At 40.4% G+C, this 23,118-nt stretch overlaps 1 protein-coding gene across 1 annotated transcript in view; it reads left to right on the top strand.

Annotated features, from left to right (window-relative positions):
* The window catches only part of ELL (elongation factor for RNA polymerase II), a 55,937-nt gene that overhangs the window by 20,407 nt on the left and 12,412 nt on the right, over positions 1-23,118 (top strand). The window contains exons 2-7 of the mRNA XM_069790400.1: positions 6,988-7,035; positions 12,520-12,641; positions 12,937-13,100; positions 16,053-16,306; positions 19,415-19,539; positions 22,888-22,984. Of these exons, the coding sequence (XP_069646501.1) occupies positions 6,988-7,035; positions 12,520-12,641; positions 12,937-13,100; positions 16,053-16,306; positions 19,415-19,539; positions 22,888-22,984 (810 nt within the window). The remainder of the gene's footprint in view (positions 1-6,987; positions 7,036-12,519; positions 12,642-12,936; positions 13,101-16,052; positions 16,307-19,414; positions 19,540-22,887; positions 22,985-23,118) is intronic.

The raw sequence follows: 23,118 nt of genomic DNA, 5'->3' as shown, positions 1-23,118 counted from the left end.
AGGAGGATCTTTTTAACCTGGATTAGATGAGATCAGAAGATCCAGGCATGCATGAGAGAACAGGCTCCATGGCTAGCTCAGCTCTCGTGCCTGTGGGGTGACATCTTGATGACAGTGGAGTTTAATTGCTTTCTGGTTTGCTGATACAAGCTATTGTCCATTTAGGGACTGAGTTTCTGCTTTACGTTGCAGGCACAAAGCATTTCGATTAGGCTACAGTTTTGGTTTTGTGGTTTTTGTTTTTTGTTTTTGTTTTTTAACTTAATCATGTGTCTTACTCTCTAAACTTACTCAAAAGTAGTGGTTTTCTGTATTTCGAGTGGGACAGTATCTTTGATGCTCAGATTGTATAGCGATGTAGAAGTCTGTATGCTTATGATGCTTCTTTAATAAGGAGCTGTGAATGTTGAAAATTCTGTAACTCAGCCACAGTTTTAGTAATGGTGGGGGGTTTTTTGAGCTGACATGTTTAATAAAACTTGTGTTCTGTCTTATAGGGGCACTTTTGGTTTTTGACCGTGGGAAATTAAACTACTGAGGAAGTGATGTTTTGTGCTGTAATAGCCCACTTAAAATTCTGCAATTATAAACAAGGAAGCCAGTATGTATTTTGCAGTTTAGCGATTAAAAACTTGAAAATGTACAGCTTAGCATTTTGGCTGACATAAAAGCTCTTTATCGTTTTATTGCTGCTTGCACTGTGTTATGGCTAGGATTTGTAGGTGCTTTAATATTACAGTGATAATATGCATCCATTAATGCATATTAGGAAGATGATAGACTTTAATAAATACAAACTACAGTTCACAGAGTAATTGGTAAGTCTTCAGCTCCTAAACCTTAATCAAAAGCACCTTTTTAAAAAATATTTGTATTAAAAGCTTGAGCACTTGCTTTGCCCCAAACAAATATTTCTTTTAAATGTTGGGGAGAGGAAAATGGGGTAGATGAGTGGGGAACTGGGCCTGACAGACAGATGCGGTTTCATTGTTTGACAACATTTCACTCATCAAAGTAATAAATGGGGTAATCTCGGAGAGGAGGAGTGAGCAAACGCGTACAGCAGTTAATTTGGGGATTGCAGCCCAAGGAGTGCCTGTCATGCCCCGTGGTGCCGTGCTGCTCCTGCATGGAGGCTGTTTGTGCACATTGGGGTTTGCAGGTGCCAATCTCGGCATCCCTGGAAGGACACAGGAGGACCCCGAGTACTCCAGAGGCTTCCCCACGGCTGCATTTCTCACCTTGGCAGCTGACCGTTGTCGCTGTGGCTGCTGACACCTCTCTTGAGTAGAAAGCTAACCTTTTGCTTCAGTAGTTGTGGATTTACATGGCATTTCCAAGACTCTTTCCCTGAGAATGTTGTATTTGAATAGCAAAACCAGTAGCTTGTCTCTGAGGCATATGTAGTATAAAAAGGTCTGGAAGGCTTTGTAGTTTAGGTCAACAAAAATTATATACGATCTATAATTTTCAAGTCTCAGCATACTCAATCCCATATGCAGTCTGTTAGTGTCCTCAACTTCAAATGAGGTTGTTGGGAGGCCTTAAATTGCAGATGGAAATTGTGTTGCAGGGAGATGGTATTTTAATTCTGTAAGTAATAGATGTGACATAAAAAAGAATATTCAGGAGGCTTTTTACTGCTGCGTTTCTGGTAGGAGGTAAATATAAGCCTTGAAATAGTGGAATGTCTTGGGATAAGTCTTTTGTCTCTGCCTAATATGCAGTGGGTTCTCTCTTGGGCCAGCTCTGGCTAATTGACTGCCAGTAAACTTCACACAGAGTCACTTGAAGTTGTGGATATATTCAAAGGTATTTATTTCCCCTGGGATTTATATGTCTTGCTACTAATGAACTTTGGGACTCTGAGGTGTCTCTTGTGAGTCTGTCACAACCAGACACTGGGTATATTTGCTTTGGTTTTGGTCTCTGTTTTACTTTGCAGAGTCTGTGTGGTGTGTTTAAAATGAAAATGTAAGTGGAAATCTAAATCACTGAGTTCTGTTCAGGTCTGCAAGATACCTTTTCTCAAGCATCCAGGTCTGCTCGAACTGAGTATCTTCTTGGACCCTGGGATTTGACCCTTTTTTTTATCCTTTGCCCAGTTGTGCTGAGAACCTGGAGGAAGTAGAGAAGGGAGTATGCCTATATTCGGGCCACACTGTGTGGGCAAAAGAAACAAAACCTAGTCATAACCAAAGAATTAAAGAGGAACTTTGATGAGTTTGGGGTATTAGCAAGTCTGAAATTTATGAATTTTAAACAATTTCTGTTTGTGCTCTTTTTTTGTAACTGGCTTCTGAGGTGCAGCAGCTTTACCTGGCTGGAATTGCACGTGACAGTTCAAAATGTCCTGTTAATACCAGCCTTGGGGTTAGCATGATTTTATAGTTTCTCTGTATATTTATTGGAATTCTTGCTCCTAATTTTAAATGTTTGCAAGAAGCTTTAAATTCTGAAAATAATTCCCTTGTTCCAACATAAATAAGGGTAAGCTTTCATTTGCTCTGTTTGCTCGGCATTTGTGCCTCTTAACATTCAAGAAAACAGACAAATACACCGATACTAAGTATAGGCAAATATTTTCCATATAACACTGCTTCCAATATAAATTCCAGTAAATGCATAACAGAACTTCTCGAAACAACATAATCTTTAATTATCTGTATTTCCCTGAAGAAATGGGGAGGATTCCAACTGGTTACTTGACCTGAGGATTTCAAATGTCCTTTCTGGTACTGTGTAGGAATATCCCATCCAGCTTTTCCACTGAACACTTTTAAAACCTCATACCAGCTTTGATCATACCTGATAAAAGTATTTTATTAGTTTTACATTCAATTTTTGTGTGTTTTATTGACGCTTTCTTGTTTCTCCTACTCTTTACTCGAGCTTCCACATGCCACATCTGGAGTATTTAAGTGCGAGGAACTGTGCCCATTGCCACTGCCTCTGTGAGCTTTCAGAGTGTGTAATAAGGGTCACTAGCTGTCCTCTAGCCTGGGGAAGCTGGAGGATGAAGATGAGCATAATACCATGCTAATACAAGACAAATGTTTTGTGGGAGCTTTGGGGATGAGTTTTTTGGGTTTTTTGGTTTAATCTCATGACTTCTGAAATAATCCTATGGTATCTGGAGGACCGTCTGACAAAAAAATACTTGGGTCTGTGGGATTTGATTCACGTTGGCATCCCAGAGCAGAGCTTTTGTTTGAAAGCTTGCTGCTTTGTTTCTCCATCGTGCCCAAAGAATACAGCAGGAGCTATGGAAGGCAATGAACTGGGCACAGAAGCATGGAAATGCTCTTTCCAGAGAGCAAATAAGTGAATATTTATGGTGTAAAATGCTAGGTTGTCACCTGATGTGGGGTTTATTCACACTCCTTTTGAGGGTCTGTTTGCAAGTCAGGTAGATGCAGTGAAGCTGGCAGTTTAAGTTTGGGTAGATCTTGGAAAAGTACAGCTATGCTTTTGCAGTTCAGATGTGCCTTTGGAAGCTATTCCGATAGAGCTTTGGGGCATTGGTGAGTTTGACTGGGGGAAGGACCCTCCAGTTTGTTAAAACAGTTCATTTTCTCTTTACGGTAAGATGGGAGGAAGCTTGACGCATTTTCTTAAAGATCTATTGTAGGAACTAGCAAACAGTGAAGACGTGGTAATGATTTGCTAACCTTTTAGTCCTGCGTCAGGAAGCCTTTTGTCAAAACAATAGTGAGCACGGAGCAGACATGTAATTCATGCGTCTTTAGGTGTGTTTAAAGGGGCTTTGCTTGCTCTTGGTGTATGCATAGTTCAGAAATTCATTATTCTTGCATGGCAGTCACTTGTTCTCTGGTCCCACATGTCCCAGCAATCGTGCTTATTCACACTTGGACCTCTTCAACAGCGTCATCACTGTTATGGATGAGTGTTAAATGCAGAGGTGAACATCTGGTACCTGGCAGCAGCAGAAAACCTGTTGGACTGACAGGTGGCTGGTTTAAAATACTTGAACTGTTGTTTTCTTGCTTAGACTCTTGTCTTTATCCTAATCTGCTTCCAGTAACTATTCTTAAATGTAGTGAGTTTCATGGAGGAATAAAGCTAGGATTTGTTAGGTGGAAGATAAGGCTGTCCAGGTGGCCCACTTGCTTGGACAGATCTGTCTTGCTTTACCTCTTAATTGAACACAGAGGTGAAGTTTCATCAGCATCCTTGATTTACCAAAGATTTTCTGAACCCTGTAAGTCGGTGTACTCCGGAAAAAGCAGACTTGCACCCGCAGCAGTACCATGGTCCTGTCCTAGGGCTGAGAAGATAGCTTGTTTTAATTGGAAGGAAAGAAGGACAGAAAGAGGGAAAGACCTTGTTCCCACTAAAGGTGGATGGGACAGCATTTCTAGGAAACTGTAACGAAGGAAGGTCGCTGTCTTGGCATCGCTAAGGAAGAAGAATTGGGTGACTCTTTAGAAGATGATGGAGGGATTTTGGAAGTTGTAGCAAGAACTCTTTTAAAATTGGGGTTTGCTCTTATGAGAACATTGAGGAAAGTTAATCCAAATGAACTGAAGATATAAATTGAAATATGTTTTTAATTTGGTTTAGCTTAATTCACCTGTTTGCTTTTGTTCTGAATGAAGGTGTCCCTGCAGGAATTTAATTTCATCTAATAAAAGTACTTAAATTCATATCCTTAATTAGGTTAGGGTATGTGTGTGTTTTCTTCTTCCATGAGCATTCTCAAATGAACTGTAGCCAAGGAATTGGGCATCAGCAGAAGGGAAGCGATGCCTGTGTAAGTACGGGGTGGTGTTGCTGAGAAGCCAAGAGCCTTCCCCTTCTCTCCCTACAAGGGGTATTCGGATGGTGCAGCGACTCTTCAATACCCAGTTCTTCCCTGCGATCCCTTCTGTGGAGTGTGGCAGGGAGTTATAACACTAATACTCCTATACGGCAGATCCCCAAACCCAGCAGCCCTTAGGCACAGACAACTCGGGAGCCTGGAAATACTGTATTTCAGGGGTTCAAGGAAATAAAGCTAAAGTTCACCATTTAACTCATATGAACATTCATTTTTAAGTTTGCGATTACACATTTAACTTCAAACCAGTTTGTATGTAGATTAGGGAATTTATAAATTCTGTAATTAAAGCTTGTCCTGATTTGCGTAACAGTACTTTTGTATTGTTACTGCCTGTTATTCTACTTACATGCTTCATATTACCTTTTTATTCCACTTAAGTAATTTTCCAAAATTAATTGCAGAACTTCACAAATCTGTAATTAGCTGTACAAGATCCATGTTGAGATTTTTTTATCCAGATTTTTTTAATGTTTCAAATGCTTATTTGCTCAAGTATGTTCATATGAATTTCTGGACACATTGCACAGTACATGCTGACACCATGAACAAAAAGCTGGCCAGTCTCTCTATGAACAGTGTGCTGTGGTATGCAATGTCGTGGCACTCAAGGAATTCAGTGATCTCTGTACGAAGAGCAAGATGTTGTTTATTGTTTCTTTATGAAGGTTGTTTCGAGTCTATAAAACTCGCTATACAACACAGTGAGTGCTGTCAGCTTCAAGCATATTCTTGCTTTACTCACTGTCATAAATATCTTGTAACAATCTAGGGTGTGATGCAGATCTGTTAAATCGTATTGGATGGGCTCTTAAAAGGCTCTGAAGACTATGTCTTGGTATGAGCTTATTCATGTGTGCTAGAAGGATATTTTCTTGCTAGTGAATTTTTTTTTCGTTAATGTCAGCGTATTGTGGCTTAGATTCTTCACTCCTGGGCTGAAAGCATTTGGAAAGATTTTATGAGAGATGATAAACTTAATGGGCTTTCAAGCTGTTAACTCTTTTGCTGCTAAATGTAAATGTCTGTTGCTGTAGTCCTGTGGAACTTGATGTGATTCTTTATAATGCTGGGAGATGCGAGAACTGTGATACAAAATTGCGACAATACAAATGTACTGTTTGGACTTTGTCTCCTAAACTCTTCTTGGTGTTTTTCCCATTGAAATGTGTCTCCTGTATATGTGGCAATGTGTTCACTCCTAAATGACATTTCAACCTATTTGTAAATTCTTCTGTCCCTTTGGAAGGCTTCACAATGGGATCCCACAGGCAGCGTGTTTTTCCACCCTGTGGAGCACAACTTCTGTGCTCTAGGAGGGTGTCTTTTAGTGTGTCTTGGAATGTTTTGTGTGACTTGGGAAATAAAACCAATATAGCCACGATTCTTCTGAAATTTAAGAACTAAAAACTTAATTTAGTGGGGCTCGGGTTGCATACATTATTTCTTTCCCTATAGTTGAAACCTCAGGTAAAAGTTTGAATTCCAAAGCCTTTGTGATCTTTGTAAAATCACAGTAAAGCAGACAGTGCAATCACAGTGCAAAAAGGCTGAAATTCAGTGGTGTTTCTGTCTTGAACAAATTTAAGGAGTTTTAGAGCTAGCAGGAGTATGACTTCTTGAAATGTAAGCAAACTAGTATGGAGGAAGAGGCCGATTGTTGAAACGGGCAATGTAACAACAGTATTTTGCAATGAAGTTGCAGTTTGCTTTTCCAATGAATTGCCAGCTTTCTATTGGAAAAAATTTGCTTAGTGTGTTCTCAGACCTAGAACTGTAATAAATTTTCCCTTCAAATATCCACTGTTTAACTCAAAACTTACATAAGCACCAAAGATACACAGCTAAGCTGTTCTGTGCCTTAAATGTGGTTTAGGGGTCAGGAAGGAACTAAGTGTAGCCCATTGGGGTATCATCTCAGAGCTGTTCTTTTTCTGAAGTAAGGGTACCACTGGTGACGTTACAGGTACAAATTGCTGTTTCAGGAGGTTTTGTATTTTCTTGCTTGGAATTCTGTATACTTCCCTGAACCTTTTTCCTTTTAAAAAAAAAGTAATAGGTGAAAAATCAAGCTGAGTATTTTTTGGCAGTGAATATTGGAGCTTTAAATTTCTCTAAGTTAATTTTTTTTCCACTTGTTTTTGTAGGATGCTGTGACATCAAAACCAGTAATCCAGTTTCAAGGAAGCCAAGGGGTAAGTTTGTATGTGGGTTGCCTTGGAAAGTTTTTTATTGGCTTATACAATTAATCTGCGTAAAGTATTGGTTCTGTGTGTCTGTCCTATTCCAGTTCAAAGAATGATGCTCTGATTTCTGTAAGTGAGAGATGTGATGTTCAGATGTCGTCCAGGAAAGAGTGTGTGTTCATTGATTGCATGGATTATTTCTTCATAAAAACTTTTCCCCTCTTTTTATTTTCTAACCTTTCTAAATCCATAGCACTAGCACCACCGGCGTTGCTGGTGGTGAAATTTAGTTTTATAAGGCCATGCTGTTGGGTAGAACAAGGAAACGGAAAGTTCACTGATGGCAGTCCTGTGGTGGGTGCAGCAATCCATGGAAACCTCGCCTGTGTCCCGAGGAAACGCCATGCCAAGCCTGGTAAACTTGGTGCAAGACTTTATGGGTACCCATTATTTACAGTAGCAGTGCTTGGAGGCTGCTACGAATGTACTGAAGCTTTATTTAATATGCATGTCTAAACAACTGTGCAGTTTCTGTGAGTACCAAAAGTTTTTTATATTTAGGAGTTTTATTTCTTTAACTTCTGTTCCGATGACTGAACTTGTCCAAGATATTTATAGATGCTTGAATCCGTCTGTCGTACCAGTTACTGACAAGGTTGAGATTTAATTGGTAGTGTTTCTGGTAAAGTAATGCAACTCTTCAGTGAACTTTAAAAATGTCATTTGTATACCTTTTTAGATAAAAAAAGGTGTGTGATTAACTTTGGTGCTCTGCATAAAGAAGGGGAATTTATTTTTTTTTTTAAGAATCTGAACTCAGCTGTAAATAACTTCTTAATTTTTTGTGGTGGCACAATAAAACTTTCAAAAAGCCTTGAATTAAGTAGGCATTAAAGTCTAGCACATTTCTCTTTGTCCATATTTTACCTTGTGATATTAGTCTCATTAATAGTACATAGTACTTTTAACGAAATGTAGCAGGAAAGACATGATTGTTATTGTAAGTTAAGAAGAAAAATACAAACCTTTTGGCCTGGGAAATAAAGAAAGGAGCAATTTCCAGGTTTTTTACTATGTTTACAATTAAACTTCCCAGAAAACCTAGCATGAAAGCTTAGATAAAAATCTGCCACTGAGGTTTGGCAAAATTAGAAGCGAGTGACAAGGAAAACTTTTAAGGGTGCATGATTTGTTGCTATTAGATGAGCAAATGGCTTTGCATGTAATAAAGAAGCTAAAAAAACTGCAAATGCTTTCCTTCCCCTTTGTAGAGCACCTTGTGAGGATCTACACCTAACTTTTCCTGTAAAGCTGCTTAAGTTCTAGAAATGCCTTTTACTTAATCTTCCTCCTCCAAGGAAATGTAGCAAAATGAATCAGAACAGCTTAAAACGCTCCACTGCCCTCAGCCACTGTGCTCTTCTTGTAGTGGTCTTCACATGGATCTGATATGGACCCAGGCATTTTCAGGTTAACCAAAAGAAAACCTATTTTTAAATGATGCAGTTCCTTATAATAGTTGAAAAAAGACCCTACTTAATTATTATAAGGAACTGCATAATTTTAAAAAATATTTTCAAATTACTCAGTTCCTTATGAAAATTAAATATTTAATGCACTTAATTGTATTTGAGCCCTTAACTTCCAGAGAAGGGTTTTTGGTGAAATAGCTGCCAGTCACCTGTAATTACAGTCCGGGTTGAATGGAAAAGAAGTGAAGCAGCACGATTGCGTCTGATGTTGCCATTTAAAGAGCAAAGCCTTGAGCCCTGCACAGTGAGAGCAGTGCCGGGGTGTTGCGGGTGGAAGGAGGATGTTGGCAGCACAGAGCTGACCTCTGCTTGCCTCGTTTTCAGCTGTTTAATTAATTGCACTGTCGAGTAAAGGCCAAAGGTAGAGCTTTGAAGAAAGCGAGATCCAGTTCAATTGGGGCAGATAGAAAGAGCTCTTTGTCCTTTTATTAGTATTTTTCCTGGGTATGACAAGAAGCTGGCAGCTGCATAACCATCTGTTTTTAAGTGTAGTACTTGTATATGTCATGATTGTGCCTTGCTTTAAGGAATTGACGGCAGGGCTTTAAATGCTTTCTAGTGAGCCTCCTATCAATTGGACTGAAAAGATAATATCAGTAATTTAACAAGTTCTCAAATTCAGATGAGGACGTTAAAATGTATTTGTTTAGCTATTTATTTTTGGAATACGCTTTCTTCCACGATACCTTAATTCCTCAATTTGTTATCTTCCTATTTTGCTTCCTAATGTTGCTATGGAGAGGGTTTCCCATTAACTTTTGAGGGTGGTAGGTTTTGTATATAGCACAAATGTCAGAGTGTGATTTAAAGAAACGTCTGGTGATAGGAGATTTTAATAGTGTGACTTTTCTGTGTAAATATCCCTCTCGCAAGAAGGATAAACTTAAGGTACTTGATGGTTGGGAGAGGCAGGACATACAATAAGAGTTTAAAACAAACTGCTGCTTCTTTAATTCTCTAGAAGCCTTTAAACTACTGTGTCCATGTCTCTTTTTTACCTGTTACCAGTGTTAGTCTAATGAATGCTGTCAAGGATGCTCTCAGCTTCTAATACACAGGAAAAAAAACACTTTCATATTTAATACTCTAATTAACCAGAAAAAGGAATTGGCCAGGAATAAAACACAGGGTCAGCAAGGTGGCAGCTCTGTCAGCCAGGTGCTGAGAGGACGATGTTGGTGGTTCTAGCCCAAAATAAAATAGCTGTTTCACTGATGGGGTGAAACCTCCTGTACAGATCCTGGTCTGGATCGAATCTCACAAGAGTTTTCATAAACTGTGGACGGTAAATGATCTTTGCCTTGGGAAGCATTTCTTCATAGCAATGCTAGTTTAGTTAGTTACTTTTTCAGTGCAGTAATCTGGGTAATAATCAGAATTTCAGTAGTAGTAACTTGGTTGTAATTAGCAGTGTGTTACTCTGCTTTGAGATGCTAGAGTGGGACTATCTGGATATTCCTTAAGAGCAGCACCTGTTTGTTAGTTTTTTGTCATGAACTGGATCTTCTTGGATAGTTGTGTAAGTTTATATATAGTCTTGAGTATTTTGCTTGTTTCAGTGTCCATATAAATTAGAATTTAAGAGCTTGAGTACCAAAGCGGTACAAATGGTGGTAGTTGATGGTGTGCATAACTGTACAAGAAAGGCTGAAGATGCTTCTATTTCAGTAAGAGCATGTACAGAATTAGAGTTTAGGTTGGGTCAAATTTGCAGGTGCTTACCGGGCAGGGGGAGCAGAGATGGGGGAGTAGGGAAGGAACTGAACCAAGGGGGGGAAAAAAAAAACCCTTCAGGTGCCAAATACATGTATGTTCCTGCAGCTTTCTTAAACATGACTGTTAGGAACAGAATGTCTTAACTTTACGTGATTGGAAAATATGACGTTTTCCCTTGTTCCTTGGGATGAACTTGCATTGGTATTAATAGAGGAAGGTGAAATTGCTACTCAGAGTGAGCTGTACACAGATGAATATTACTTGAAAGAAAAAAACAGAAGTCACATCTGTACTGAGCTATTTTTAAGTGTCTATGGTTACTGGTGTAATACTCAGCACCAGAATTAGGGCTCCCTCAAAGCAGTTACCATGCTGATTTGGTGGCTTGAGAAACCGTCTGTTTCAGCTAAAAATAATTCCTAGATAACGGCCAGTTTGCATACACTACACTTTTCAGTACTGGAACGAGCAACATTAAGGCTAAAGTGAGTCTCACTCCTGTCTCATTTTACGTCCTTTGAAGAAGCTGCAGAAACTACAAAAATGCCAAAGTCGGGACTCTCAGAGCAGCTGTTTTTTACAACGGTAAATGAGGAGCTAGAAGCAAGTTATTTTAGTGTGTGAATATATGATTTGGTTACATCCTCCGGGTTTTATTTTACAAACCTGTCGGGTGTAGCACAACTCACTCCCGCAACGAATGGCACTAGAAGCTGAACAGACCCGTTGCGTTTACCTTCTTGCCCCGTTCCCAGCAAATTAACTAGCGGGTGAATGGTGCCAACTGTGAAGTACTCACAATCTACTGTTTACATAACTTTGACTTTGTGCATATTCTCAGCTCGCTTGTAAAGCAGAAGAGAATTTTATTTGTTCTGGATGGGTGGGGGCAGAGGGTGCCGGGACAGATTAAGGGCTCAAGGCTGCGGCGCACGTTTGGCAGGGGAGATAACAGGGCTCAGCTGCTGCTGCCAGAGGGGGTCAGCGCTGCCCGTCAGCGCCCGGATCGCCACCAAATCTGCTCCGAGTATTTTTAGATGCGGATCCTGGGACTGTGCGGGGGATAACTTGTCCTTCTGTGTAAAACATGGCTCAAGTCTGGGTTTCTTGGCTTGCCGTTTTGAAAGAAGGGAAGTCTGTTTTGAGGGCTGGCTGGAGGATAGCTGGTCTTTACGGAGGGTAAATGGAAAATGCTGCACTGGCTCAGCTTGATGCAGGTCACACAAGCGTTTCTTGCTGCTTCTGAGAACATCCCTGTGGTTTAGCGAAGTGGCACAGATGCAGTGGGTTTACAGGCTGCTGTAGACGTCTGAGGTCAAAGGGAAACCACCTAGAAACCCTTCTGTACCAGCAGTAATCTTTTCTGGAGTACAGTCATATGTGGATGCCATGAGTTGGTTTGCTAGGCGTATATATTTTGTGCATATATGTGGCAATCTGGGTAAATATAAATCTGTGTGGTGGAGCGTAGCCTAAAATAGCTTGAAGCTGATGTTCCTTCTGTCTCATTTTCTGGAAGCCATCTTAATTATCAAATATTGATGTGATAGTAGAGCTCAGATGCTGAGATTTATGTTGGATCTTGAACGCAGAGGGGAAACAGTTTCCCTTTTGAAAAATGAATGGCTGGGGGGAGAAAAACAGTGCAGATCGCTGCAGAGTTGTCTGCAGAGCACACTTAATGCTTGATTAAATATTTAATTTAGCAGCAGCGTCACACTCTACTGTGAGCCATGAAATCTCGTTATGGAATTATAATCTCTTAAAAAAGAATAAGCATGCTACCTAGTGACCTGGCTTGTACTATGTTTAGTGCTGGATCACTAATTCTAAAGAAACAAGTCTCAAATGCTTTAAATTTAATATAAACAGTGGTAGCAAGTCTGTTTTGAGCCTGAATCAATAGAATTGGGTCAGATTCCTAGAACAAGATTATTGTGGGCTCTGCTTTGAAAGGCAGCAAGCCGCCAGCTCAGATGTCTGTTCTGTTTTACAGACATAGCTGTCTATTTAGCTGTTCTTTACATCTGTCTACCTCTGTTACCTTATCTTTTCAGTGCATATAGTTTTGCTAACTTGAATCCTTCTTGTAGCTTCTTGCTCTTCATAGTCTCCTATGCAGTAATCTATATGCTTTACTTGTAGTGAGTTGCAAAATGGCTAAAAGCATAGTGACTGCTGAAAAATAGAATTTTGTGTTAGTGTGGGCTGCCCAAGTGACCAATATTTTTCTCCTTCCAAACAGCACATCGCAATTCCAAGGCCTGATCGACCTACGGAAGTGCGGACTTTCACATTTTATCTTTCAAATATTGGCAAGGACAGCCCCCAAGGGAGTTTTGACTGTATCCAGCAGTATGTATCTAGGTGAGTGGTACAGCAAAAGAAGATCTAGCCTTTTTTTAATCTATCTTCTGTGGAATTTTTTCACTATCAACCCAGAACAAAACTTAATATGTGTTCGTTCTTTTTAGAGTCTTTCTAATCTGTTTGCATGTGTATATTTGGGTAAGGAGGCATTCACAGAAGAATCTGTTTCCCTCTCAGCTTCTTTCTGTTCCCTCCTGTTATTTAGATAATGTAACCTCAGTTATTCACCAGTGACAGAGATGTGCCCATTTGCAGTGTTGGAAGTATCTTTTCCATTGCATTTCTTTTGCAGCAATGGCAATATCCATTTGGATTGCCTTGGAAGCATACAGGATAAAATCACCGTGTGTGCTACTGATGAGTCCTACCAGAAGGCAAGGCAAAGCATGGCACAGGCAGAGGAGGAGACTCGCAGCCGGAGCGCTATAGTCATTAAACCTGGGGGGAGATACGTAGGTAAGCAGCAGCTTGATTTGGGGGCATTTTAACTAGCTTCTGAAGTCAAATGCTGACATTTGTTTGCTTGACCATGAAAGTCTTTAACAAGTACCTGGTAGTTCCTTATGGGTGTCTGATTTATTAGGGTGCTACTCTCCTTTGTATTGTGACTTCTTCATGGCTTCCATCTTCACCCTAGAACATGTGTGGTGGTGTTTGTGTGGCCTCTGAGGATTGCCTGTGTGCAGTCACATCACTCTGGCATTGTTTCATATTTGTCACGTGGCGATGCTGAGGGCATACTGCTGATCCATCAGAAGTGTCTGTGCTCCTAGCAAAGTCAGCTAAAATGTACCACTGGTGTTGTCACACATCTGGTGCGTGCCTGCACTTGAGACCATAACATGCAACATCTAGGATGCAGATAGCAGTGCCCTTGTGTTAATAAACAAAGAGACTAAAGCAGTGCTGCTGACTGCAGCCTTAAACAAACCATCTTATTGTGACAGTGAAAGGAGAATCTTAGGGGAGGAAATAAAACTGTATTGGTAGGCTCCAGAAGGAGCCTGCACAGACCTAGCTTTGGGCTCAGGTCCTTGCTTAACCTCAGTCTGGTCACAAACTCGGGGCACAAATACTAACCAGAAAGCAGAGTTTTGGGGATTTTTTTTTTTTGAGCCAGCTGTTTTTTCTGCAGCACACACGATCTGTAGCCAGCCTCTTCTCAGAGGATGTCTGTGATGAGACTGGTGAGTTGCAAAATGTAGAACTGACCCTGACTCATTGTTTTATCAGCCAAGTGCTCAAAGCTGAGAAGTAAGATAGTAATCAGGAAGGAAATGCATTGATTTCCTGTAGACTAGAAGATTATTTTGTTTAGCTTATATTTGAGAACATTACTGTAAGTGGATGAAGTTGTTAGGCTTGTGAGGGAGAAGATTCTCAGAGCAAATTGCTTCCCGGAAAGATAGAGCAAAACTTTTGATTTAAAAATACTCTTGCTGAAACGTTTACTGCTCTGAAATGGAGGTACAACCGTGTAAAAAGCAGTGGAGTGGAGTGCATGCTGCATATGTAAGATGTCAGTGTTTTAAGATGGGAGGAAAGCACTGGTCCAAGAAGGAAGAGCCTGGGCAAGGACAGTCCTCTTGTGGGATACGCACATGTTTGGTGTGCCAGCACCATCAGCTGATTCACTCGCAGGCTAGTCTGGAGGGAGAAGGCTGGCTCTCACATTTCCATGAGAACACGGAGCTCAGCACTTAAAACGTCAGTAGAGTTATTCCAGGCAGCTCAGATGTGGAATAATTTATATGAAATGTTGAAATTGGAGATCAACAGAACAGTATAGATGTGAACTAACACTTGAACAAATATATATGTAAATAGACAGCTGATACGTTTGCAGGGGGATGTGTGTTCTTATGTATACACTAAGTATATGTGTGCATGTATACATCGATATATATGCACATGTATAAATATTTTAAAAGACTTCGTGTTCTGGCCTAACTTAGTTTTTTCTTTTCTTATCGTTGCGTGTTTTGGCTCCAGCCTTAAGTGGAAATGTCCCAATGTGTTTTTGCTGTTCATATCCTGGCAAGAGTTAAGGGAGTTCTAGAAAGCTGACAAATCTTCTCTTGTCCCATTTCTGGAAATGAAGTCCAGTTGACCTCTGAATTTTGGGATGTTTAACATGTGAATTGTTGTTTTTCTCTCTCTCATCTTAACTTAGCCCTGCCGACGATGGGTCGTACTTACTTGCATCAGTGTGGTGCGTAATAAAAAGCCAGGAAATGGGGACTCAGTTATGCAATCTACATTTCAGTAAAATAAACACAGCAGACAATCACCAGTATCTTCAGATGACTCAGTTGAAAACATTGCTTCCTAGCAGTGGAGAATTGCCATGCTGAAATAAACCTCCAAAATTCTTGCAGTAAATGCTGGATGTTGTTTGTCCTAGTGAAGGTCACTTTCTTGAACCAAAGTGATTATTGGTTGCGTCTCCATGTTTTAGACCTTGGAACCAACAAATTTTCTTTTTCAATTTGCTGGTTTCGCCTTTGGTAGCAGGAACCTGCCTTTGTGACCTGTTTCTGTATTCAAAATAATAAAATTCTTTGATTTGTGCTTTAGTAAGTGATGGGGGACTTGTGTGAGGGTTCTAGTTAAAGCTGTTTTTCAATAGGAATGGGAAAAATGAATTCTTGTACAATGCTGTCAGAAACCAAGAACCACATTTGGGATGGAGTTGAGGAAGCTGCCTCTGAGGGCTTGAGATGAACTTTTGAGACAGCTTTATGTTCTCACGTATATGTAAATGTAATTGGAGGGTGAACCAGTTATTATTACAGTGTAGCAGGGGTTATTCTATTAGAATAGACAGCACACTAATGAATAGGCTAATGTATCAGTGTTAGACCCCATTCATGTGGCTGTGTTTGGCGGGGGGAAGGGAGGTAGACCCAGCCCCATAAAGTTTCTATTGTTCTAAAAGCAGAAACATCTGCTGGAGTAGCATTTTTGCTGAGATCAGCAGCAGGGAGCCGCTCGTTGACCAGTTCTGGTCTTTCCACTCCATATTTCGACTCTTCTACATAATAATGCAGAATTTTCTTCTCATAGGGAGGGAAAAAATGGTTAGATTAACCATGGGGATACATGCATTTGGGATAAATGAAAAGCTGGCAAACAAAGAGCGCTTTATGTAAGCTTGTGGCCAGTAATACTCAGGTTTGCAGAGCTTGGCGATGCTGTTTACTTGTTACAAGCTTGTCATGAATCATAAAACTCGTGGGATACTCATTCCGGCGGCGTATCGGAACGGATGGGGTGTGCTGGTTGTGTTTGTCCTTCATTGTCATCTTCTGGCACTTCAGATGGCGTAATGAATTCCATATACGTGTTGACAGACCACTGGCCTTTGCAAGGTGACTGCTGCAGTTCACTATTCTCGTCTCATTTTAGGCAAAAAGGTTCAGGTGCGTAAACCTGCACCAGGAGCTTCCGATGCTGTTCCCTCCAGGAAGCGCCCAACGCCAGTCAACCTTGCCAGTGCAATAAAGAGAGGCAATAGTGCGATTTCTCAGAGACCCTTCAAAGATAGGGTTGTGCACTTACTGGCACTAAAGCCTTATAAGAAACCTGAACTTATTCTCAGATTGCAGAAGGATGGACTTTCTCAGCAGGACAAGGATTTGCTGGACAACCTTCTGCAACAGGTTTGTACTCTGATGAAGGCAACAATTTAGGTAAAGGGAAATGTCTTCTCAGAACTTCTGTATTAGTCTGAACGTAACCTGTGTATCTCAAAGCTGCAGCTGAGTGTTTCTCTAAAGGCCATGTCCAACAGAAGTTCACAATTCACATTACTATTTTGCTAGACATAGTGAAAGCCTCTCGTGTATATGCCTCGGTTTAGGTGTGTGCCACTAAGCTGTATGATTTCAGTTCACCAGATCAGTCACTTAAAAGGAACGCTTTTGGTCGTGGGGAGAATTATCTAACAGGATCTAGAACTTTGTTATAAGCTATAAATCTATGTATTTTTATTAATGTGGACATAAAGGAACACATTCTGTATTGATACATGTGATGCTTCCTGTGTGAAGGAAAAAAATACATCCCTCTCCACGAAGCTTTATGTCTCTTTGTATTGTTCAGACCCATGCTTTTCCTGCTTAGAAGTGCAACTGGTTAGGTGTGAAGATCATGCAGCTTCTTGCAGAGCATATTACTTGTATGTCAAGTGTGAAAGCTGTCTCCAAGCTGAATCAGTTCTTAACACTTTGAGTCATGTTGTAGGTGCCATTTTAGGAATTGCAGTAAATACCTTTATTGCTCTATTGCTCTCAGTGCAGAACACATCATGGATATTTATTTAAATGCTGCAGCTGCCTTCTTCAGTATTGGATGGGGGGGGTTGTTTTTTTTGTTTGGGTGGGTTTTGGTTTTGGTTGTTGTTTTTTTTTTTTGACTCCTTTCCATAGCTGAAAAGAATGAGCCAGTGAGGAGTTAGTTTGCCAAAGGGCACAGGGCAGGTCATATTGAAAACGGAGTTATTGCTGGCACAACTTGTACCTTCCCTAGATTTTAATCCTGTAGCCCTTAATTTTGCAGCAATGCTAGAATTCTTTTGAGCGCCCTTTTGAATGCTGTAAATAGATTTAATACTAGAAATACTGTTTCTGATAATCACCTGTTATTGATGCTCTCTCAAACCCCTAGCAGGCAAGTGGTGTGTTTGGCAGTGTCAGGCTGATTGGGCTAAATGCTGATTTGGCTGTAAATTATATTGCTTGTAAACTTAAATCTCCTTTCAGCGCTACCAGGGCTCCCATCCACAGGCAGACACAGATAAGCTAAAAATTACAGGCTGCATTAAGGCTACATGTCTAAATACGTCTAGGTGTGGGTTTCATTGTACTCTTGCATCTCTCATAGGACTCTCTGTTCCTGCTGGCCTTTTTGCCTCGTTTTGCAAGATTCCTATTTTTGGGAGGCCTGGGGTGGAGCCTACAGAGTCCCACACCAGCAAAACAAGGAGGTGGCAGCTCTCAGCCTCTGTGCAGAGAAAATCTGAGTTGTTCTTCTGCCTGGGCTACAAGCCTTGCTGAGCAGCGTCTCCCGCTGTAGAAAGAAGCGGTAACTGGAGGGATTCATGGAGAGTTTTTGAAAAAGAACCCGGCTTTGCTTTTGTCTTGGGCATGTTTACTGGGATATCTAAAAGTAAAACACAGCTCAAATTCTTCTTGTATTTTGGCTAAGGATTTTGGAAAGCTGACAAAACTGAAAGGAAAAACAAAGTGTTCGTCATGTAAACTGATAACTGTGCTTTTTATTTTTCGCTTATCAGGAGAGCTTTGCTGTGTTAGTTCTGCAGCTTTTTGCTTTTGAATTCATAGATTTTTAATATTAGGTCACAGCCTCCCTAAAGCAAAAGCACAAGAATTAACAGCATCATCAGTTAATTCAAGACTTTCCACTCTTTCACTTGCTTTTCTGAGGCTATCTTACTGCTGTGTGGATAATAGAAATTCGTAAGCACAACCATCTCCTGAATGGAGCGAGCAATGGAGAACACTAATCCTTAAACCGATGCACAGTATCTCCACTGACTGAATAAAAGCTTCTCACAGTTTCAAGTGTAATACAGTTGTCAAACTGAGCAGCTAAACCAGCGAATTTGGGGCACGGTTGCTGGCTTTGCCAGTTGATCAGCCTGGCTGTGGGCATAGCATTTGGCACCTCTGCCTCCGTATCCCTTTTATGAAAACAAATTTAAGGCTTTGTTTTCTTTCTAAACTTGCAGTGCTCTACAATCACCTAAGAAGGGTTCACAAAGATTGTATCTGTGAAAGCTTAATTGGGGTTTTTTGGTTTGTGCTAACATTGTATTTTTCAGACGTGTAACCAGCAGCAAGAAGTTAAATTTTCAGTCAAGCTGTGGAAAGACTGATTAAAGTGGGATAACTCTTAACAAGTTGTTTCCATTCTAATACAATTCTGCTGGTTCCAGCAGTGTTTCCTATCCGTGTAGGCACCATGCAGAGTTTTGTGAGGAAACTACACACGATAGAATTGGAAAAAAATGTCAGAAAGTTGCTCATGCAAGTGCACTGAGCTAACTGCAGCACGTGATTTAGGTGCAATGCTTCGTTGTAAAACCCTGGGTTATAAGCTGGTAATCACAGGTTTGTTCTTGCCCTGAAGTAGTCCTCAAAAAGGTTCTCCTTCATGAAATCCAGCAGATGATCCTAATGCACTGAACTGCACAGTGTAATCTGCAAGCTCCCTGAATGCGTTATATCTGCAAGGCATTCTCTTTGCTGCTGCTTGAGAAAGTAGCTTTCTGTTGCCTGTTTTACTGGCTTTTTAGTGAGAAATTATCTTCTGGCAATTGTTAACTAAGCTATCGCCTCAAGAGTTCCTCTATCAGCTAATAAACAGCACCATTTTAGCTATCGGACAGGTGTGATAAGTGAACTGCCTGTTCCCATTAGGCTTTATTTCCAGGTATTTCCATACATTGATGTTATACTGTTCCAGACTATTCAAGCTGAATAATCTGTTTAGGTATGACTTACTTCCCAGTAAACTAGATATGCTTTGGAAACTCATAATAAACTATTGCAATTACAAGGCAAAAGGAAAGGCACAGTTTGATTAAATAATCTAAATAAAGGAAGTATAAAGTCTCTCCTTGTTCTCTGACACTATTAACTGCTGCTAAGTCTGCTGAGATTTTGCCTACATCTTAGATCTCTTTTGTTAGAACAAGTGAGAAAATTAAAACCTAACAGGTTTTTTGCAAATTACTTTTGTTTCAGGTGGCAAATTTGAGTGCCAAGGACAGCACCTTCACACTGAAAGATTGTGTATACAAAGAAGTGCAGAAGGACTGGCCTGGCTACTCTGAAGGAGATCAGCAGTTGCTGAAGAGGATACTTGTTCGGTAATTATTCCATGTTCTCTGTAACATCTGGAGCTTGAAAATACTGGGCCAGGTCAGTTGCTATAAATCAGGGTAACCAAAGTCAGTAGAACTATGGTAAGTTGAGTGTTTGACTTATTTTAACGTGAAGTAAATCTATAGCTGCCTGGATGGTAAACAGAAGTTGACTAAATTTGAATATCAAAGTGGATGCACTCTTCAGATCATCCTAGGTTGCCTTTAAATCATTATACTAAAAGCTAGGGGAAAAACCTGGATGGACAACAAAAGCTGTTACAGTTAATGGTGGTTTAAAATCCTGGGAGATGAATGGATTAAGGCAAATGTGTCCAGCTCAACTCTCCATTGAAATTTTCCTTTCCTTTTTCCATATCTTCTTGTACATGGTTTCCTGTGCAGACTGCTGTGTTTGTTGAAGGCAAGGAGAGAGATGTTACCTTGTAGCCACATGCTGTAGCTGTCTTGCTCAGCCACTTTTGTGCTCTGTTCCTGTGGATGTCCCTACTCCTCTTGAGCTGTTTGCTTTGGAGACTTTGCTGCTTAATTTCTGTAGTGCTGTTTGGATGTTTGCTTACTGTGTTTTTCTTGTGTTGCAAATTCTGTTAGTACCACAGTCGCCCTGCAAGATTAAGATTTGATTGAAGTAAGGGTTGCATGAAAGCACGAGGCAGTTCTGTAGAGATAAGTCCCCTGAAATATGTGCTGGTTGTCCTGCTGCCCATACCTGCTCTCATGTTCCTTCCTTAAGAGAGTTAGTTGAGATGATAGCTTTGTCTCATTAGTTGCTAAAGATTTTTTTCCTCTAAAGATATTTTTCCTTAGGTGAAGCCTCCAAGCTTGGAAGCTTTTGGCTGGCAGGCAGCAGGGAAAGAGAACATATCTCCCAGGTTTCTAAAGAATTCTGCTTGGGAGTGCTTATATTTCACTCTCTGGGTTTTCAGTGTGTTTGTACTGACTTGGTACAGATTTTGTAATGCAGATCGAGATTTTACTTGACTTGTTTTTGAGACTTATTTTATTGCACTTTTGGTTAAGATTAAGTAGAGCGTGCTCTGTTTGAACAGTTTCCATGATTTGAAAGCACAGTTGGCTTGGAGATGAGACTTTGTTAAACCAACAGAAACTTGCACTTGAAGTGCTGTGGCGTGCTAAAGAAAAATCAAACTCATTTAAATGGCCTTGATGTTGAATTATAACTAAAAGGAAAAATACAACTGCCATGCAATCTTTATGGCTTTCAAAAAAGTTAATTTCTCCCTGTAGAAAGCAATGTTTACTGCTTTTTCTAGAATTGTGGCATTCAGTTATGTGAAGGTCTAAAAATAGACCTTGGAAAGGATGTATTCAACTGTACAAACAAAGACCCGCTCAGCCAATGCAGGTAATGAGGCTACAAAATGGAAAAAACATGTAGGGTTGAAGACAGTAGAAAAACATTCACAAAAAGGGCACCGGCACCAGACGTAGGACTTTACGTAGCTGGCTGTGGTAGTCTGCGTGGTTGCTTAGATCCAGCCAATTGTTAAATGTCCTCTTGGTTTTCAGGTCTGGTTGGCACTCAATGGTTCAATGGCTGCAATAATTAGCACATCTGCGAATATTAAAACTATATCTAATAGTTCTCATGTTAGACTAGCTCATTTTTCCTCATGTTGTTTGTGTTTTCCGTCCTTTCACCGTTGTAGTGAAATGTTTCTCTGCTGTTACAAGAGCTGCTGAATTGAAAGTTAATTATTTCTTTCATTCATTTTTTTAAATCCATAATTAACATGTCAGGACACGTGACAAGGTTGCTCAGTCTAGTCAAACGGCATCCAAAAAGCCACTTTCACTGCAGTGTTTATGGAATATCACTGTTCCCCTTCCTGTTTTCACAGTCTGAGTACTTTTCTTGAGTTGATCTGTGGCTGTTGAGATTGTTCTAAATAAAATTAAACAAAGCAGCAACTGAAGCCAGAATGGCGGTGAAACTGCAGGCGTCTAAATGTCGCTGCAATACAGCTGAAGGTTCAAGCTCAGGTTAAAAGAAAATCCTGTAAAAGTTGTGGGCTCTATCTCTGAAATAATCTTCCCAATGTTTGAAAAATATGTGTGCGCTTTAAAGCTGATTATAGCATCTTGTGGAAGAATTTAGACGTTGGTTATTTAGGCTGTACAGCTGGTGACAAAATGACTGCAGAGCTAGTTTATTAAAACCTTTAACCCTGAATTTTTTTTTCAGCTTGACAGCTGCAGCTTGATGCAACAGTAGTTTTTCCTGGGTGATTAATATACGGGCAATCTGGCTGGTGTCAGAAGAGTAGGGCAAAGCTGGTGCACTGTGAAACTTTACTCCGAGATCTAGAGAGCCCCTTGGGCAGTGGGGAATGGAGATACCCAGCGTGAATGTGAATTAACGCACTTACGTGATTAGAATGACTTGCATTGTACTTTTCTGCTACAAGAGGTTTCTATTGTTTGTTGAATACCACAAATACAGACCCAAGTAGCGCTATTTTGCATGATGCAACTTAAAAGTATTATTATGAAGCCCTAAATGTAAATCCTAGTGGACCAATAATACAGTAACAGTTCCTGTTACAATCCTGCTTTTCCTGGACCCAGAGGGGCTTGCTTCTGAAAGAGGACTGCTGTTCCGTAGAATGTTGTTTTAATGGTGCTAACGAGTGGGAGAACTTATTCCTCAATGTCTGAACTTGAGTTTCAGCCCCTTTTCAGTGTGCTTCCTTTCTGAATTGTCTTGTGAAGCGGATTGTAACTGGGCGAGGCAAACTCGGCAGAAATCAGTTTAAATAATGTCTTGCTTATTAAACTGTATTTCAATCAGTAGCAAGAATATATATACCTATACACTTTAAAGTTCAATGCCAGTTTTTACTAATCTGTATATGGATTATTTTTCTAAGGTTGTAATTAATTTGTTGTAAAGCTTAGGTCACCAGTTCAAGAGAAAAGAGGTAAAACTGTCAGAAAATAAGTTCCATGTTCCGTAGGGAATCCTCTCGTGTGTCTGATAGCTCAGCCTGCCTCCTCCCTCCCTGCCACAACACCGGCAGTGTCAGTCCAAGGTGTTACCTCTATTCTTGGAGAATTACAAAAATCATGGGAAGGCAGGAAAGAGATAAGCAATTACTGTATGTTGTTGGGTGGTATTTTCCTGTAGTAGTTTCTTCTTCCTAGATTTTGAATGAAATCAAAACTGTTAAGTGCCTGAACGAGCTACTTTCATGGCATCTTCAAGCAGTCAGAATTTGAGCCCACAAAAAGGCTCTTTGCAGGGAGATTCGAAATACCATCTGTTGGCTTGTCAAGCACGGGATTTGAACAGCCCTAAATTCTGTTTTTCAGGAAACTCTGTCAGCCACAGAACAGTAGTGGTTTTCAAGGAGAAGCGCCTTCCCTGAGTCCACCAAAAGACAATGTGAACTCCAGCTCTCCTCCTCAGGTAGGTAATCCCTCTCCAAGGGTGTTGGGTCTGGTTAGCACAGAGCCAGCAATTGGCTCCATCTGCTCTTGATGGAGTTGGCTGCTGGATGTAGGTCCAGGCTGAGCTGTTCAGCCTGTCTGCACACTGTAATC

This window comes from Haliaeetus albicilla, chromosome 8, assembly GCF_947461875.1.
Source record: "Haliaeetus albicilla chromosome 8, bHalAlb1.1, whole genome shotgun sequence".
NCBI lineage: Eukaryota > Metazoa > Chordata > Aves > Accipitriformes > Accipitridae > Haliaeetus > Haliaeetus albicilla.
Note: the sequence above shows the minus strand (reverse complement) of the source record. Positions and strands in the feature narration are given on the sequence as shown.